Source organism: Numida meleagris, chromosome Z (genome assembly GCF_002078875.1).
Source record: "Numida meleagris isolate 19003 breed g44 Domestic line chromosome Z, NumMel1.0, whole genome shotgun sequence".
Lineage (NCBI taxonomy): Eukaryota > Metazoa > Chordata > Aves > Galliformes > Numididae > Numida > Numida meleagris.
The window spans coordinates 35946911-35966592 of record NC_034438.1 but is presented as its reverse complement, the minus strand read 5'-3'; the positions used below and the strand labels follow the sequence as shown (position 1 = coordinate 35966592).

General features: G+C 37.5%; 1 protein-coding gene across 4 annotated transcripts in view; it reads left to right on the top strand.

The window, feature by feature from the left end:
* Nucleotides 1-19354, top strand: part of TMEM2 (transmembrane protein 2) — a 58397-nt gene extending 39043 nt beyond the window's left edge. For 3 of the 4 annotated variants that reach the window (XM_021380434.1, XM_021380435.1, XM_021380433.1), the window contains 17 exons: nucleotides 1625-1834; nucleotides 2213-2418; nucleotides 2959-3028; nucleotides 5614-5742; nucleotides 6783-6871; nucleotides 8337-8468; nucleotides 8962-8997; nucleotides 9694-9849; nucleotides 9929-10136; nucleotides 10620-10835; nucleotides 11538-11746; nucleotides 12270-12455; nucleotides 13666-13885; nucleotides 14415-14513; nucleotides 15899-16047; nucleotides 16768-16874; nucleotides 17504-19354. In XM_021380434.1, coding sequence (XP_021236109.1) covers nucleotides 1625-1834; nucleotides 2213-2418; nucleotides 2959-3028; nucleotides 5614-5742; nucleotides 6783-6871; nucleotides 8337-8468; nucleotides 8962-8997; nucleotides 9694-9849; nucleotides 9929-10136; nucleotides 10620-10835; nucleotides 11538-11746; nucleotides 12270-12455; nucleotides 13666-13885; nucleotides 14415-14513; nucleotides 15899-16047; nucleotides 16768-16874; nucleotides 17504-17700 — 2619 coding nt within the window. In that variant the 3' untranslated portion in view covers nucleotides 17701-19354. The remainder of the gene's footprint in view (nucleotides 1-1624; nucleotides 1835-2212; nucleotides 2419-2958; nucleotides 3029-5613; nucleotides 5743-6782; nucleotides 6872-8336; nucleotides 8469-8961; nucleotides 8998-9693; nucleotides 9850-9928; nucleotides 10137-10619; nucleotides 10836-11537; nucleotides 11747-12269; nucleotides 12456-13665; nucleotides 13886-14414; nucleotides 14514-15898; nucleotides 16048-16767; nucleotides 16875-17503) is intronic. The other variant, XM_021380436.1, reaches the window with a different exon arrangement.

The window sequence follows — 19682 nt, the reverse complement described above, 5'->3', positions numbered from 1 at the left end:
TCTTGATTGCCAGGAGGGCACTGGTCCAGCAAGGCCCCTCAGATGCCCAGCAGGCAGAGCAGAGTCACCGAAGTTAAACGGTTCCCAGGAGTCTGCTCAGAGGAGCTGAGTGTCTGCTGCTAAACCTATGCTTCAGCACTAGAAGCATTTTCAGCTTTCATTAACCTTATGTGCTCTAGTGGTGGAAGCCTGGTCTCTGGCAGGTGTTGAGGGCCTGGGGGTTCACTCTGCTCTGGGCTAGACCTGCACAGGGGCAAAACAGGCTGGGAGCAACGGGGAGTGGTTTCACCACTTCATTCGTGCTTTTAAGTGCTGAAGGTCACATCTCAGGAATGCCTGGTTTTGTCCATCTCTCAGTATTTTAAGCAAGCAAATATTAGCTGTGCAATCAAATAAAAGAAAAATCACCCTGCCCTTCCTGAAAGGGGTAAAAAAGTAAACAGACACACTAAATGGTTCATCACTTTATTGCTCATTTCGCTTTAGGGTAATCTGTGTTTATGAAAAGCATTATTTTTGTTAAATACTCAAATATCCAGTATAGATAAATTAATAAAGTAACAACAAAGCTCCCTCACCCTTTAGCTCCTTGTGTTTCAATACCTTGTAATTCAACTGTTGTACTTGGTTTCTCTTTTCAGGTCAGAATAGGTGGAAGAAAATACCCTTGCTTTTCCCTGTTAGTGCTCCAACCCCATTATAACGCCTTCAGTGTTTAGTATTATTTTTTTTTATCATATATTATATAGGATTATTGTGAAGTTGCATGATCTGTGCTGCTTCCTCATCTCAAAGAAGATGTTGATTCTTCACTGGAGTGCATCCAGTTATAGTTTATAACTGGAAGTGTGCTGGAGTATGTGGTGCATGAGGAGGAACTGAGAGAACAGGGCTTGTTCAGAGTGGGGAAGGCAAAGAGGAGGGATCTGCTTGCAGATTTCAGGGACTGCTTCAGGGCTGAGAATGTGCCAGAGTCCTGGAGGCGCTCAGTGATAGGACAGTAGACAATAGGATCAAGCTGTTTGCAGCAGGGCAAATCCTGGTTAGATACAAGGTGATTTAAAAGGAGATATGAATTACTGTCATGAGTGTTTCTATCCTTGTGAATATTCTCTGGGCAATGTGCTGAGCTGTTATCTTTAAGCTGGCCCTGTGTTGCGTTGTCAGTTGGACCAGGTTTCCTGAGAGGTTCTCTGGACCCTCTATTACTTTGTAATTTTGTTAAACTAACTCTGCCCTGGATTGACTGCATGGGTACAGCTTCAGTACAGACAGAACCTAATGTGACTTCAGTGACATCTGTTTATTCAAATGGTGCATGGCTGTAAGTAACAAATGTTTAACATGCCTGCTGGTAAAGAACAAGAAGTAAAATGTGGCAGTATACAGTCTGGTGGAATTTCCTGTGTTTGTCACATGAATATTTAGTTTTTACACTTGTTCATGAATGATACAGTTTTATAAGGCAGGATATAGAACAGACAGTAATGGCTGTTCTAGCCCTCATAGTGTTGGCTTGTGATAACTGTATGCATCTGGTATAGGTGATGTATTAGCTTGAATTTCCATTGGTTAAAAAGCAAGTAGTTGGTTAATCTTTCTGGACTTCTCATTATCTTTCTAGATTTTGAAGAATTTTACATCTGTTCATCTCTCCTATGTGGAACTAAAGCAAATGGGCCAGCAGCAGATAGGAAGTTACCCTGTTCACTTTCACCTTTGTGGGGATGTGGATGAAAAAGGAGGTTATAGTTCAAAGACTTACCTTGATGGTCTTTCCATTCATCACTGTTTCTCCAGATGTGTGACTATTCATGCAACTAATGGCTTGCTGGTACGTGCCAGGAGAATAAAACAGGCTGTGTTGAACTAAATGTTAAAAAGAGCATGTAGAGCAAAAACAGTCCCATCACTTAAAGTTTAAAGCTCAGGAGTGATTTTTTTTTTATTGCAATGAATAAATAAGTGCAAACAGTGACTTATTTTTAACAGATCTTGTTGTTCTGCTTTTTAGATTCTTGCAGGCAACTAAGCTCTCCAGGCATAGTGTGTTTGTAAGAGAGAAATAAGACTCCATGTTTGAATCATCTGAGTCGCTGATACTGAAACTTCACTCTGCAGCTGTGCCAAGATAGTAAAACTAAAAGGCACTTGTCAAATAAATCTCAGTGAATGCTATTGCTACTGATATAATGAACTTGTGTTTCTGCAGATAAAGGACACCATTGGCTATGACACACTCGGTCACTGTTTCTTCATAGAGGATGGCATTGAACAGAGGAATACTCTCTTCCACAACCTTGGACTAGTCACGAAACCAGGCACTATTCTTCCTACAGATAGAAACAGCACCATGTGTATTGGCATTAGGGATAAAGTGTATGGAAGTTATGTTCCCGTGCCAGCCACAGACTGCATGTGAGTATTTCATTGTTAAAAAATTAAAACCAAACCAGCTGCTGTAATTAAACTGCTGACGATCTCTTGACAATATACAGATGGAACAGTTCTTATGTATGATTTCTAGTGAATGTAGACACCTTAACAGTTCACATGACAGTGCTGTTTAAAGAAGGAAAAGCATTTGGTCTTTCATTAAAGAGAAAACAAAGGTTGATTTATAATGAGATTTGTTGTGTCTTGTGGTACTTGATAAATTGACTTTTAAGGCTTATTTTTGTGTAAGGGTACCAATACCCTTAAGTTGTCACCTCTAGCTTGTCTGCATAGCACTGGTCTGTTGTAGATGCTTATTAAAACAGTTTACAGTTGCACTGAGCGTGTGAACTATCCTAAATTTTTTGTATTGAAGTTAAAAAACCATTAAATGTATGCTTGTGTGGTAAGTAGTTACTTTAGACATCAGTGTAGCTTTTCTGGCGATTGCTGCAAGAGTGAGGTATTTCTGTAGGGCCTTGAGCTTTTCCATATTAACTTCTTTTCTGAATAAAATTTCAGGGCAGTTTCAACATTCTGGATTTCTCATCCCAACAATCATCTTATAAGTAACGCAGCAGCAGGTTCACAGGTAAGACACATACACGGATGTAATTCAACACAAACTACTTGTGCCAGTCATTCACAAAAAAAACCATAATATAATGCAAAAATACATATGTGTATATATATTTTTTTTACTTGTGAATATTTAAGTTTGGCAGCATACTGGCATTACAAGTGCAGGCTTTGTCAATGTGAATTAGACCTCTTCCTTTTTTTAATTAGTAGATCTATCAGTGGTCTCAAAATGTATGTATAAAAACAAATACTTCTCAAGATTTAGTGTATTTCCTATTAATAATGTTTCTGTATTTTCTCTAGGCCCTGTCATGTGTTTACTGTTTCCCAGCTCTGAAGGACTTTGTTTTTATAGCTTCAGTCATTGAAAGGAAAAATAGTTCATTTTATAAAAAAGTGCAGAAAACCTTTCACTGTGTCTGTCTTTTGTCACTAGCTTCTCAGGAGTGACTGCTGATAATGTTTTACCAACTGTGAACATTCGTTTTTTGCAACCCTTTTTCAGTTCGACTGCTTGCAGAGTAGTGTTGAACTACTCTGTGCAGGTTGTGGAGCATTGGCAGGGGTCTGTTCTGCTTCTAAAGCAGATGAGTGGCTGAGACATGGGGGGTTCCAGGTAGATTGCTTGGATCAGTGGCTATAGGAAAAGGAAAGACATTTTGATGCTGGAAGTAGAATGTGGGTATGTTAGTGTATTCTTAGGCAGAAAGTACATAACACATTGGTAACAATAGGACAAGACTGAAAATAGTTACATGTGTTGAAATACCTGTGACACAGAAAATCACAAAACTTCTTACGCTGCTTCTTGTGAGCTTTGAATTTTTTCTTTTCTTTTTTTTTGGAGGGGGGTAAACTTCTTGTTGACTGCCTGTGGCTAAGAGGGTCCTGACTACACTTGCTGAATAAAAACAGTTCTCTTCACAGGACAGTATCTTTCCATTTTGTCTATCTATATAATGTTACTTTACCTGATTCTAGTGTTGCTGGTAAGTTACAGGAAATGGGTTGCTTGATCTGGTGCTTTTTTCAAGATCTTTTGCTGCCTCTGTAGAGTATCCCTTCTTCTGTATAGTAGTGTGCATTGTCAGAGGGTGTTTGTATAGGTTATGAAGTTCTGCCATTCTGATATATTCTTGCATCATAAAAGATCTGTAGCTTCAGTTTCGGAAACAAAATGCTTTAACTGTCTTGATATAAACACTGCACTGTAGAGCTTTTGCGAGTATGAAGTATAACAATTCACAAGCAAATAATTCCATTACTCTCTCCAACTTCTTTGTTGCAATGGAGCCTATTGTAAGGATGTATCAGCAGTACTTAGTTCTTTTGTTTCAGCTATATATGTGAGAGGGGAAAAGAGCTCTTTTTTTCCTGAGTGCTTACAAGTGCTTAAAGAGCTTTTAGGTTTATTAAACTCTTTTTGAAGCATTAAGATGTGTTTTGGATAGAAATTGCTTTATTTTGCCAAGCACAGTACTGTATTTAATTATATGTGAAGTAAGATTTTGGTATTTTATTAGTGGAACATGTACACTTTCTTTGGAATTGTTAATCACAGAAATGTCAAAGTATGTCATCATTACGGATGGGAATATGTTACTCAGAAGCAGAATTTCCAGGGCTGTTTGGAAAATGAGTATGTTCTTGGAGTGAATTTTAAGCTAGAATGAGTTGACTTTATCCATACTTCTTGAACAGGAAGATGAAGACTATTTTTCATTATATAGAACATATAGAACGTGGTATTTTTTTTCTTTGCTTCTTTTATAACACTTTAATGCTCCTTATGCAATTTTTTTTTTTTTAATTTTCTAGGGGCACAGAGCAAGCAGGCTATGTTTTTCATATCTGTAGATATCTGCTGTATGGGTGCTGTTGCTGCACCACCCCTTTTGAACCCAGATGTGGTTAGAGAAGGAACTTTTATGAGTCTGCTTTGGCAGATAAATCCAGCTTCTTTAAGAGCAAGGATGTTGAAGAAGTGGAGGAAATGAACAGATGCTGAAATTATTACTGCATGTTATTGGCACAGAGCTCTGAACTGGCTGGGCTTCTTGATGTCCTTATTCACTTTTCTGAAAGTGCTTGTGTTTTTTTTAGCTGTCATTAAATTCTGATGTGAATATAGATGAACGAACCACAGTCAGACTGTAGCAGTAAGGAAGAGAGGAAGGCTTTTGAGTGTTTTTCTGTAAATAGCATGGTTTACTAACAAATTGAGTATCTGTGTAGAAATAAAATACAGAGATCACAGAGGAAAAAGATAAACTTTTTTTTTGTCTTGAAATATTACAGGACCTGAAATGTACAGTGTTAAATGATTTAACTGGGAAGCAAACAATTTTTAATGGATCTTAATCACTACAGTACAGCTGTATTTGCAAACTTCTTCTTTACTACACAATACTTCAGAGACTATTTTGATAAATACACTCCACTGCACATGGCTAGTGTGGACTATGCTGTTATTTTCTTCTTATTTAAAATATACAACTTCTTAACATACACTTATTTTGTGATTAGATGTGAATATGTGAGGAGTGATAGTAGTATAAGACTCTTCTAATTTATGTTATCTCTCCTCATTTGCAGGATGCTGGAATATGGTATTTGTTCCACAAAATTGCTACAGGAGACTCTCATAGTTTAGGCATTGAAACAAAGTCAGAGCTCACACCCCTAGGAATCTTCTATAACAACAGGGTTCACTCTAATTTTAAGGTAATGTACTAACTCAGAAAAATTTTTGAAGGTCTTCGTTTGTAACTATTTTATACTATGACTTGTCTGCTGAAATTTTAGGGTGCTTAAATGATGGTTTGTTTGAACTGCACGATTCTATCTAGGTATTGCGAAACTGTGTGCAATGAGCATGCCCGTAGCTTCTTGTCACATCTGAAGCTGATTTTACTTGACAGCTGGGTGTCTGGGATATTAAGAAGTGACGCACTGCTTTGTAGTAGTTATAAGTCTAAGGCTGTAGGGCACTTGCTCAGACTAAAATTAAAACATAGTTAATACAAAAGTGCATTGTGGAGGGAAAAAAGAGTTATGTAATTCATTATCCTTAAGCAAGGATAACTGTATGCTGAAAATCCATGTTTAAAGAGCTGCCTCCAGGAGCTGGCCTGAGGATCCACTCATGTAGCAGCACTCAATTCTGAAGATAATTTGATCACTGGTAAAGGTTGCTGCAGTTAGCTGTATATGTAATTCAGGTTAAACAGCACAAACACTTCCTTTTTCTTTTTTACTTTCTCAAGTATTCATGCTGGATTTTGACATTCAAGTTGATGATTGTCTGAGCAGAAATCAGCTTTAGTAGTGAGAATATTTGTGTTTTAAATTAAAATACAAGGCATTGTTGCAAAGCACTATCTACTTTTTCTCCATTAGTAGCATTTGTGAGAATATTTTGTATTCACCACAAGGTTTGCTTCCAAATTTTCCAGAGGAGCATCTGGAAATAAGTGTAAAACCGCAAATAGTTAGATGTAAAAAAAGTCTAAAATGAACTTCAGTGGTTTTCCATTACTTTTTTTTATTTTTAACTCCAGGCAGTTATTTTCCTCGGGTTTTCAGTTCTTTTTCCAAATTTGCATGGTGAGATCCTGTTTCTCTGTTAGGCCAAACTGAAAGATCTGAGAGCCTTTAATGGAGTGTATTGCATGAAATGTAATCTTAAAAATCTAGTATTTGCTGTCTTTTCAGTGTTGGGCAGCATGAAATTTCTTCCCCTCCCTTTTTCTTTTTCTCTAAAGGCTGGCTTGTTCATTGATAAGGGTGTTAAAACAACTAATGCTAGCGCTGATGATCCCAGAGAATATCTTTGTTTGGACAACAATGCAAGGTAAAGAACATTATCTTCCAGCTGAGTGAAAAATGGTAACATCCTGAGATTGTACTTTCACAAGAGGAGAAAATATTAAAACACTATAAATAATAAATAAGCAGCGAGTTCCCTGTGTTTTTCCTCATCTCTGCATCTGTTTGTGAGCATTCTGTGACTCTATGAACAAAGCACATGTGCTTGAAGGAGCTGGCTTTTTCTTTCTGAGCCCTTGGCTTAGATAGTTTTCAGCCTGTTAGAAAACATAATTTTAATCATGCTCTGCTGTTAAGCTTATAGTATTTTCTGGAACTGCTACTAAAACTAGAGCCCTATTTTAAAACCTGCTTCTGATTTATGGCTCAGTTCTAATAATTGTTAGGAAAAGGCATGCCAGCAGTAAGTAATAGATTCACTTGCCTTTCCTACTTCTGAATGCTTCCTGGTGTGCCTTCTAGGCTTGGAGGTCACACTTCAGTGGTATGCTTTTATTGAAGATTATTTGCTGGGATAGTACTGCCAACCACCTTATCTTCAGCTTATAAAGTGAGAGAAAATAGTGGAGGGTCTGGGAAAATTTCAGGTTATCCTGTGTAAAGTGACAAGAAAAATCAACATATTATTGTGACAACCAAGCACTAAGACTGAAGATACAGTTATAAGATTATCTTTATTTCTGATTCAACTTTCTGTCTTTTAGTTAAGTGATAGCTGCCAATACAAAGAGAAAAGTTTCAGAATTTGGCAATATTTGATACTTCCTCCATTGGGAAATAACAAGTTGTTGGTTGACGTTGTGACTTTTTAACAGAAGTTGTGACATTTTGACAGAAATCCCATATAGGTCTTGTGGATCACCATCAGTCATAAGAGTTAGTCAAGAAGAACTTGCAAGAGGAAGAATACCATGTGAGAACCTACAGCATGTTGGCAGGGCAAGAAGATGGGATGTAAAAAATTGAGTGTATGAGATGGGGGTCATCTTTCACAGCAGCCAGATAAATGATGACGTGCTCTGCCCTCTGAATAACAAACATTTATACAAGTCTCCGGCCTTTTTTGTCTAGTGCACTGCACACCTGTGTATCCCTCAAAGGAACTTTAATTCCCTGCATCAAACTGTGACATTAATGCTGCAATAGAGCTGGGGAGAGGATACTTTGGAGAGGGCAGAGAGAAAAAGCAGGAGGATAAAGGAGATGCAGATCAATTAACTTGGCAAGATTGAGCAAAGTTCTTTGAGAGTTACTGGGAAGGAGAAATTTTATGTTCCTTCTTTGTGGCACACCAAAAACACTTCTCTGGAAATAGATATCTACAGATGCATATGGTTTAGGCTCCTCTCAGTCCCAACAAGAAGCAGACTTGATTTTACCCATCAGATGAGAGTGCGTATTTGTCTTTCAGACTCTCAGCCCAACGTATATGACCCATATAAAACAAACAGTATTTTTATATTGAATAGATGTTTTTTTATCTGCTACAGGTTTCGTCCTCATCAAGATGCTGACCCTGAAAAACCCCGAGTTGCTGCCCTGATTGATGGATTAATCTCTTTCAAAAACAATGATCATGGGGCCTGGGTCAGGGGAGGAGATATCCTTATTCAAAACTCTGGGTAGGTATCCAGAAACAAACAACAGCATGTTGTTAAGAAGCTTCCCCTATGGCTGTTTTTTATGAAAGCAAGGTTATAAAAGAAGGCTGATGCTTAAACCTGGGAACTTCTCTGTATCTTCCAGTACTTTTAAACCAACCCATTGCTTTAAGTTTATATGTGGTTAGATGAGAAACTACCTCAAATGAGAAAAAGAGACTAATTATTTTTTTTAAGTGTAAAAGTTGTTTGAGACTACTAGTTCATACTGAGATGTCTGTGGTTTCTTCAAAGCTTTCAAGTTCCTGCTTAAAATATATGAAAAATGGTATTTTTTTCTGTTTTTTTTTTTTTTTTTAAAAACAGGATTTTTATAAGATTTACTCATAAATTTCTAGATTCTATTAATGGAAAAGTTTTCTTCAGTGCATATCAGGTTGTACTCTTAGAGTATTTTATTATAGGATAGTCTAGAAGATATGACTGAAGCTCAATTTTATGAACTTTCTTTTAGGTTTGCAGACAATGGAATTGGTTTGACATTTGCCAGGTGAGTACTTAATTACTGCTGTGTTTTCTTAAAAGTTTAGAAAAATATCATAGATAAGTCTGTCAACAAAAATTGATAGGTATACTTTCATAAGGCTTTATTTTCATCATTAGGCCCATTTCCATTTCCAGTGGTGTATAACATATTATTAAGGCTGCAAACTGACATGCCTGCCAAAATTTGCTCTTTATTCAACCTGTGCTTTCTTTACACAACAGTTTGCTACCTCTTCACCAGAAAGGTTATGTTTACACAGTTATTTTTTGTATGACATGATGCCTTGGGCAGCTTTGATTTTACTCCGAAGCAGTCAGATGCTAATAAAGGAGAATGAATGAATGTTTAGAGTGGGCTGAGCTTCATTTCAGTGAAAGAAAATCTAATACCTTGGGTAGAAAGCCAAAACTGCTACTGCTTAGGTTGTGACAAATTGGTTCTAAAACTGTGGAAGTGGTTGTAAATAAGAGTGCTGCTCATTATAGGGAAATAGAAAATGTTACGCATGGTTCTGCGCAGGGATTTTTGTCCTTTAGACTGTGAATGATTAAATTTGTCATTCTTTATGTTACAAATAATAATATAAACTGCATTGCTTTATGAAGACTATTACAGAGTAGGAATAGGACCGTGCCTTGGTGTTTTCATCTTCTGGAGAGTCTTGGCTAAAAGCTCTTATCTCTGACGTTGCTTTGATAGTGATGGGAGCTTCCCAAATGATGAAGGTGCCAGCCAAGTGGTATCCGAATCACTGTTCATAGGGGAGAGCAAGAATTACGGGTTTCATGGTGGTCAAAATAAATATACAGGATCTGGAGGATTAGACAGTAAGGTGCGCACCCTCCCTAGAAATCGGTAAGTATGTCATGAGTGAAGGAACTAGTTCCTCAGAAATGTACATTCAGGCTTAGGCTTGTCATGATTTTTGTTACAGGGTGCTGCAAATATTTGCTTTTATTAACAGGACATTTCCAATTAGAGGTTTTCAAATTTATGATGGACCTATTCACCTCACTAAGTGCACATTCAGGAACTTTGTGCCAACTCCAGACAGATATACCAGTGCAGTTGGTTTCTTGATGAAAAACCCTTGGCAGATGACACCAAGAAACAACATTTCTCTTGTGAAGTTTGGTCCAAATGTAAGTTCATTGAAAGTTGTATTTTACAATGTCGTTGTGGGTAGATTAGTTTTCTTCTTGCTTTATTTCAAATAATCTTCCAAGGGCCCCTATGGAAAAGGTGTTATTTTTTTGCATGCAACTCTACTCTAGTATGTCTTGGGTAGAGATCACTTGTGATATTCTTTGTCTCCGAGACAGGAAAAATAATTTGTAGGATAAGTTGCATTAACGATCTCTTTTTTGACTAACGGTAAAGCTGAAAAGAGATTTTGTAAGGTCTGGTGTATCCTTGATAATGATTTTTCAGTTGCAGTTATGACAGAAGCAAGAGCTGGCCTGAGCCTACTACTGAAAACCAGAATGTCTGCTATGCAAGATTGCATTGCTCTTGCCAGAATTTTTTTAATCAGCTCTTGTCAAATTACTGCGTCTTTGCAGGAATTAGTCTTTACTTCACCTGGAGAAAAAAAAATATGTATGTATTTTGATTGTTGTTGGCAGGTTTCTCTGAAAGCCTTCTTTGGAAAACCTGGTCCCTGGTTTGAAGAAGCAGATCTGGATGGTGACAAGAACTCAATATTCCACGATGTAGATGGTTCAGTGACTGATTACAAGGATACTTATGTGGGCAGAATGGATAACTACTTGATTCAACACCCCAAATGCATTAATAATACAGAATGGAATGGAGTGATTTGCAGTGGGACCTATGCACAGGCTAGTACTCTGACTTCTATTTGAGACAAATCTACAGTATGAACAAAGCATGTGGAAGAAAGTTTTTAAAATACTTTTATGCATACCACAATTTTCAGCCATTTTTGTATACAACATTCCATTCAGAATGCAAACTGGATTGCAATACTTGTTGCATGATAAAAAGCAAATGCATATGTTGGGAGTATGTACGCCAGGAGTTCCATGTTGAAGTCCCGTCTGTTTCGTATTGGAGCTATTTTCTTCTGCTGGAGTTTTGTGTTTTGTTCACAGACTGGGTTTTAAGGTTTACTGGTTGTTGTTGTTTATTGGAGAACACCTTCTGAATATAAATCTTATGTAGGTCTGATTCCTGTTCTGTATGAGACTGATCAAGTACTGTTTTTGCTTTTCCCCACCTCCCCGACACTTTTTTTTTTTCTCTTTTTTGGTAAGACGAAATCTACAGTAGCTTTTCAAATAGGGATCTGCTTTGAAGGAAACCTACTGTAGCGAAACAGTAGGGGGCTGGACTAGATGATCTTCAGAGGTCCCTTCCAACACCTACTATTCTGTGATTTTTGTGAAGTATTTGCAAACGTCAAATTGCAGTAGTTTGAGTTCTGCTGCAATACAGTCCGTCTTTCACTGTTTCATTTAATGTTGTACTGATTAAAGATTGTGTGCAAATCTTTCCCCTTTCTCTTCATTTGTGTCATATAGGTCTATGTTCAAACATGGAATGGACAGAATCTTTCCATGACTATTGTACGCGATGAGTACCCATCCAATCCCATGGTTCTTAGAGGTATTAATCAGAGAGCTGTCTTTCAGCAGTACCAGCCAGTAGTGATGCTTCAGAAGGGCTACACAATACATTGGAATGGAAAAGCTCCGAATGTCACATATCTTTACCTCATCAACTTCAACAAGTACGTTTTCTTTCTATTATATCATTGAGCCATAAGGCAACAATGAAGTAATGTCCTGCAGAATTAGTGCACTGAGAGTTTGTAACTATCAGTGAGAACAGATTTTACCTTTATTTTTTTAAGTTACAAATATTAAAATATGAAAAGTAGGAGGTGAACCAATAAACCTGCCCCTAAAGTCAAGTTTATATTTAGTTCAGTGTCATTAACAAAAATCCTTTGGAGAAGATAATATACCAAATACTGAAGTTTGGCAGAATTGGGACTGCATAGTTTGGGGTACTTGATCGTATTGTTAGGTAATCTAAATGTTTAAAGTATGAAATCAAATGTTTTCCAAGGATGTCCTAGTTACTGTAACAATTAGTGAAACAGTTTGTGCAGAGCAGGGAAGAAGTATTGCAGAGTTAGGACCTTTTTGTGTTCCTGTAACTTATATTTCTGGAGTGACCTGTGTGCTGCATATTGTCATCTGAACTGTTCCTGTTGTGTATAATATACTTGTGTTTTTTTTTTTTTTTAGGAATGACTGGATTCGTGTTGGTCTTTGCTATCGACCAAATACTGATTTTACTATAGTATTGGAAACCTTTCAAAGGAAGTCATCTGCTCTGTCGAGCAAGATAGAACGCTACACAGCTGTATCTTCAATGCTGGAGCTTGAAAAGAGTCGATCAGACAAGAATTTTTATTTTGACAACAGTACTGGGTAATGCCTTACAAGTTGCCTCTGATTACAGATTTTAACATGAAAATAAATAGCTTGACAGCATTGAAAGCAACTGATTGAGACACTTGTGTTAGAGGAAAGCTGTTACAAAGGAGTCCAAAGCCTCTTCGAAGGAGTATTGTTTGTGACTTTGAACCTCCAAAATACAGTGATTGTCACGAGAATACTTTCTCAAGAACATTGCAGTTCCACAGATATTTCATATCCCATATCAAGAGAAAATGTGGTATCTACAGTGTTGCAGAGAAGTGGCTTGCAGAAAGTGAATTCCCTTCTTCAAAGAAAATTTGTACATTGTTCAATTTCTGAGATCTTCTCTGTGACAAGAATGTTTTGAAAACTATATATTCCTGAAAATCCGTTTTTAGCCTTATGGATAGTATTTAAAAGTCCTAGTTTCCATTTCAAAAGTGTTTCTAGCAGAGGCTAGTGAGATCTTTCCGAGAGGTTTAAGATATGGTCAACATTTACTAAAATTAAGTCCTGCATACATCACTTGTGTGTATGAGAATTTTGTTCTTCAATGTGGAAGTAAATGATTAACACCAGATTTTGTTTCCTTATCTGGAAAATGGGCAGATGACTGTAGCTTTCTAGAGATCGTGTATGTTTCCTTTGTCTAAGAGCTACAGTGGTAACAGTAGTTACCACTGATAATAGTTATATATATATAATAAATATATAAATATATAATAGAAAAGTTACTGGCCCCTTCGCATTGGTAACACTCTAAATTGCGTTTTCAGGCATTTGCTTAGAATGCAACAGTGTAACTACATTGTCCAGTGCTGGTAAATGAAGTGGAATATCCAAACAGTTGTTGTTGGTATCTATAAAGATCTGTGGTTAAGGAAAACATTTATGTTCTACAGTTTGTTTGTTTTTTTGTTTCCTACAAGCCTCTAATTTAAGGAGTGGCTGTTCTTTTCAAAATACATGCATTCATAGCAACATCTCACTTAATTGTTAGAGATTTCAGATATGTCAGTAGGGACTTCCTAATTCTAGGAAACTGTAAATATTTTGAAAAAGTTTTAACAATGGTACAGAAGTAAATACTGTAGTTTTTCTGCTTCTCAAAATCATGAAGTGTAGTTGCTAAGGTTTAACATAAATACATATCTTCCTAGCAATGAGTTTATATTCTCCCTCTCTCACCTCCCTTCCCTTTTTCTTTCTGTGTGCACAGATTACTGTTTTTATTTCTTCAAGCCAAATACAGTAGGGATGGTCACAGTTATTGCTCATCTCAGGGATGTGAAAGGATCAAGATTGTGACCAAAGATTCAGCAAAAGGGGTCAGTAACTGCATGGCAAAAGCTTACCCAAAGTACTACCGAGGACCAGCCGTCATAAAGCAGATGCCAGTAAAAACTACTGTACCATGCACAAAGTGTGGCACAACACAGGTAAAAGAAAATAGCCAAAAACTTTTATCATCTATGTAATTGATGTTTCATACTACTTGTGTTAAGGCGTAGTTTCAGTTTTTCAGCACGGAACACTAAGCCTATCAGTTTGCGATAGTCATGGTATTTATTTCCTGTGCTCAAGCAGGCAGTGAGGCTCTTGTAACATGAAGGAAAATCACCGCTCCATATTTGTGCTTTGCCTCCTGCTCTATGTGCTACAGAGAAGACATGACATAAGTAGAGCTACTCTGTCAACTGTGCGCCACGCAAGAAAGCTTTCCTGCACAGATGTGAAGTTCAGGACATGCTATTGGCCAACCTCCTCTTCTTTTTTGTATTTTTTTATTAGCATAAACTTGAAATTGCAGTCTGTGTTTTCTCTATACAAGATGAGAAAAATACTGGAATAAGATCTATTATACTGTTCATATGTCGTATTGCTTTGGAGTATGAGCTACCTGTTGCAAAATATATGACATGATAAAGTTTCAGTGATGTACACCTATGTGTTTCGTTTGATATCCAGATGGTATTCACCAGTGATCCTCACAAAAACTACCTCCTTGTGCAGATTAATTTATCTGGTAAAAATGAGTTAAGCAGAGGTCAGCAAGCATTTATTTCCGTGAGTATTCTTTGTAGTTTTCTTCTGTCTTTCTCTGTAGGTCTTGGTATTAGAGCAGTTGTACTGCCCTGCGTAATGCTAAGCTCACTGTTCTTCGCCAGCATACAAAGTGTTCATTCATGGTTTAGAAAACAACCGGTCAGAAACCGGATCTTTTAATCTCAGAAAAGGAAGCTCCCAGCTCCTCCTTTTGTATCTATTTGTCTATCCTAATTGCAAGTCCTTTACCACTGGAGAGAAAATCATACCAGCAAGGAAGGACTTAAAATCTTTCAATTCCTGATGAGACCTATATGGTTATACATTTATTGATGGCAGTTTTTTTGGGGGGGGACAGGCAACCAGAACAAAACAACAAACAGATGTTTTTGTTTTGTTTTGTTTTAAATACATGTTTCTGAAGTTATTCTTGATGTAACAGATTGGTGGCTTAATGGGATGAATCATTCAAGCCATTAAGTTCTGCTAACCTAAAAAATGTCAGTTACTGAGGAGCCCATAGTTTTCAGTATTTATTCTGATGCAGTCATGATAAGTCTGAAGGAAGTGGTAGAACAGGTTGCCTGGACATGTGGGGGATGCCCTGTGCCTGGACACGTCCAAGGTCAGGCTGGACAGGGCTCTGAGCAACCTAATCTAGCTGTAGACGATAGAATCATAGAATAATTAAGGTTGGAAAAGACATCTAAGATCATCTAGTCCAACCATCAGATGTCCCTATTCATTGCAGGGGAGTTGAACTATATGACCTTTAAAGGTCACTTCTGACTCAAACGATTCCCTGATTCTGTGTGGTATTGTATAAAATGTTCACTACGCTTATGTTCAGATGCTGAAGTAGACCTGCATGTGGTGCTGAAGATAGCATTTGCAGATAGGCTCACAAAGCTTTAAGTCCATATGTGACTTTATGCTCTGCAAGGCCAGTGTGTTAGCTTGGTTGAAACAGTGAAACTCTGAGTTCCTTAGACAGAAAAATGGCACTTGAGTGCAAACTTCTGCAGGAGTCTTGCTGTATCTGGAGCAGTAAGAGTGTAAGGGAACACTGGGACAAAACTGTGCATCCATGGCGAATGGTTAACTCTGCTGTCGGCAAGAAGTGCAGATGGTTCATTATCTGAATGTTAGCTTCCCAAAGCAGGTAGTAAATCCCCCCAAATGTGACTAGTCTCCACATTGAAGCTGGTGATGGAAGGCTCCCATGCAAGTTCAGAAGTCTCACTGAAAGTTTCTCCTCAAAGGAAAAAATAGGAGAGATGACAGTGAGAAGTGAGCATTTCTAAACAGTACACCTTTGTACAGATGAAGGTTAACACTGAGTACAGTAAAATAGCACTTGAAGTCATTGTAAATTTATGATTTTTTTTTTCTCTCCTCCCATACAGGTCAATAACACTATGTTTTCCTTCAAGGATAATGGTGTACTTATTGTTGTAGTTGATGCCTGCACTGGTACTGTGTCAGGAAATAATTTATTTTCTGGAGTAGACATTAAGCGTGTAGGTGGCTATTTAAAATCTGGAATTCCACAAAGGTACGTGTAATGACCGTTTATTTCCAGTATGTTCTGCAAGCTGCATTTCTGCTCTCTTAACAAGAATTTAAGAAATAATGTTTATGTAACAACACTGGAAGTGAGCAAAATGTGTATTAAAGTTGAGGAAAAAGAAGAAATACTTTGATGACTTTGCTTTGGTTGAGAAAGCAAAGCCACTCACTAAAATTCTCCAGTGCTGGCTGCCTTTCACTTCAAAAAGAAACTGAACCTCATGTAGTAGCACCTCTTTGCTTAAAAGAGGAATAACTTTTACTTCAGTAAGGGTACATATGGACACTGACACAAACTGTGTGACAAGGTATCCTACTTGGGTTGGGAGTGACTCTTCTCCATATCCAGAGTGAAAAATATAGTCATTTAAAAAAAAGAAAGTGTCAGGAAAATCAGGTCTCTGGTATTTTAATTTTGGATCAGTAGTTTCATTTAATTATTATTTTTTTAAATGCAAAAGTCACTAGAAATTCTTATTTAGAAGAGTTTGCATTAAAGTTAGGAAGTTTATTTTTAGTATTTTTCCAAGTGTCTACTTCTCTAGATACTGCTTTCCAGAGAACATTGTCTTATTTCCATGTATGGTTTAAATATAAAAACTCTAAAGAAAGTGGGCTATAAAGACAGCTGTTAAAGTATGTAGCGGGATACTAGGAAAACATCACAGTTATAACTACTGCTGTCTCTGCGCTGTTTCTGTTGCAGGTCTGTAGTTCTACTGAGCACAAGAGGCGAGGTAGAAATTCCTAATAACTTATCAGAAGCCTTAATGTCCCTGGGGACAGCCAAACCGCCTTACCTTCAGAGCAATGGTTGGTGAAATTTTGCACATTTATTTGGTACTGCTTAGGTCCCCCTTAATCTATGCTTTTGTTTGCATGATGGATTTCTCATGGGTCCAGACATCACTTCATGTCACCCAGAGGCTGTAGTGTGAAGCATATTGCAAGCAGGGAGGTGACTAGCAGTTCTCTGTAACCTGATTGCCTGGGCTTTTTTTCCAAAGCCTTAATGTTGTGTCTCATGCAGCAAATCTGAGGGACATGCACTCTACTTCTAAACAATCCCCTGTGCCAGTCTAGTATTTTCTGTTGCAATGATGTGTTTGGTATTTTGAGGGACGATCACTTTCTGTGAACCCCATGGAATGGCTCTTAGCCCTTCAGGGCTGTGGCGTAAGTTCTGTGTGAGGGAACAATTTTTATAACTGTTAATGATGGTTGTGTTTTCAAATTGAAGATTTTAGAGTATTTAATACTGAATAATAACTGAAAATAAAATTGTTGAATTAATGTATGCCAATTTGGTATGTGTGCCACTAAGACTGGATCAATATGCTGAGTAAATGGGGTGAGGAGGCTTTTAGAAGAGTGTTCCCCTCCTGCTGACCTGTGTGTTATACTTGAGCTCCTTCTGTAACACTGCACTATTTTTGTCACAGGAAGTGTGGCCTTTCTGGGCTTCAGAGGAAACTTTAAGCCATCCTGGATTAAGCTGTTTACCAGTCCTGCTAGTCATGGGCTAATTCAGATAGAAAAGTATATCCCTTTGCAACTGGAAGAATATGGCTGTACCAGAGCAATCAAGAGTCGACGGAAAGACCTCGAGCTTCTGAAGAAGGCTACAAGATCTCATTAAAGACTAAGCTGTACATAAAAACTGGGGGAGAAAATGTGAACTAACTTATTTTTAATTTATGGCATTTTAAACTGTGTTGTTATCCAAGGAAATCATGTTACTGTCTGACAGACATTTGCCATCATTGACCGCTTGAATGCCAGTCTGTGCACCTTCTAGTTGTACAAAATATGAAAGAATTTATTAGTATTTGTATAAACAGGTTTCAGAGATTTTTCAGATGTTTGTACTTACTGTAAACTTTTTTTTTTTTCTGTTTAATACTCCTTTTGTATTTAAGAGTGTGTTCATAAAAGCCTTAAATTTTTGATATCTGGTGTTGGAGTGCTATTTGGATTACTTGAAAGATTAACACTTAAGTCTCTCTACACAGCTTGAATTGGTCATACTAACTCAGTTTACTTGCATTTTCCCTCTGCTGTATACATGTTTTCCTGAGAGTTAATTTAGCAGTAAGTCCAGTTACATTCTCAAATTACTTTCCAGGGTGTTAAAAACTGATTCCTATTATGCTTGCAGTTGTGCTCAAGGAGTTTTAACTGCAGTAAAATTTTTGATTTGCTGTACGAAAGGTGGAGAGGGGGGATTCGGAGACCCAGCCTGGGGCTGGGTGGGGATTGTATTCTGTGCAACAGAGTTTTAACAAGGCCATGTGTAGCAGCATGACAGAGCAGAAAATGACTACCATTCTTTGGGATCACTGCTTTCTATTCACCGCAACAGGAGTCTGTAAGAGTTACTTCATCAATTAATTTGTCTGTTAAGACTGGGTACAGCTGGACTTTTAAAGCTTTTAAGCAGAAAGAAAGGTAGAACTGAGAAACTTGTTGTTCTCAGTTTGTTATGAAGCTGAGCTTCTACTCCTGCTGTGATTAAGGCTATCACAGCTCTAAATTCTGCGTAGAAGGTGTGCTCAGTTCCTTCTGTCATGCTATCTATTTTGCCTTAACTTTGATTCTTTTAATATAACCATGTTGGTAATTTCTGTTATTAGCTCTCTTTGATTTCCGCTGGGTTTTGTTGCAATTGTTTGACTTTTCTACAGGTAGTGGGGAAATTATTTGGAAGAATTGAGACACAGCTGCCCATTTTCAGGATTCTAGTCTTTGAAATTAGATTTCAGAGACTGTAAAGATGCATTTCATAATAGGGAACAATAGGTGCCACAGAGCTGAAAATGTAACTATAGTTCTAATAAAAACTGACATTGTTCCTTGTTACTGTATGTGTTCTCGTTCATTCTAGCTGTTATTATGTATGTACCATCCAGAGATGCTTTGTGCTTTGAATTTAAAATGGAGTAGCTGTTGAAAATGAACTGTTCACTTGTCTTCTCCAAAGAAGTTGAAAAACAGGGGATTTTTTGTGCTTTAAAGGAGAGGAGGCACAGTAGCAGACCTATTATTCTATTCAATTAAAATATGCTACCTCAGTGCTACCATTTAACTGCCTGGTCTAATACCTTTTTTTCCTAAGCAAGAAAGGAGGAGAAAGGAGCACAACACAAGAGATGAAGTTAACATACAGATGACTGATTTTATTTTTATTGCAAAACCAAGCCAAATGGATGATTACGTATTTTGCAGTTGTTTTGATGCACAGTGGCTATAATGCTTAAAAAAAAAAAAAAAAAGTGTTTTGTGTGTGTGGCAAATTTTTAAGACTATAATGTTTGGTATTACTAATGCAGGACAATGTGATTTACTTGCTCTGAGTGCAGTAGGGTTAGTGTCTGGGGATTGCAATGATCTTAAGACTTCCACTGTTCTGATCTGTGGGTCGTGCTTAGCAGAGAAATTCCTATTGGATAGTGACCTTCAGGCTTCTGAAGTTGGCCATTGTTTGAGATTCTGCTGTTCTAAGCCTTCTTGTAAAAACTGTACTTGGAAACCTCAAGGCTACTCCAGTGTAAGGAGTACTGATGGACAACTGGACCTGAAGTTGAAGTGTCATCTTTTGTGTGAATTTAAGCATTTGATAAA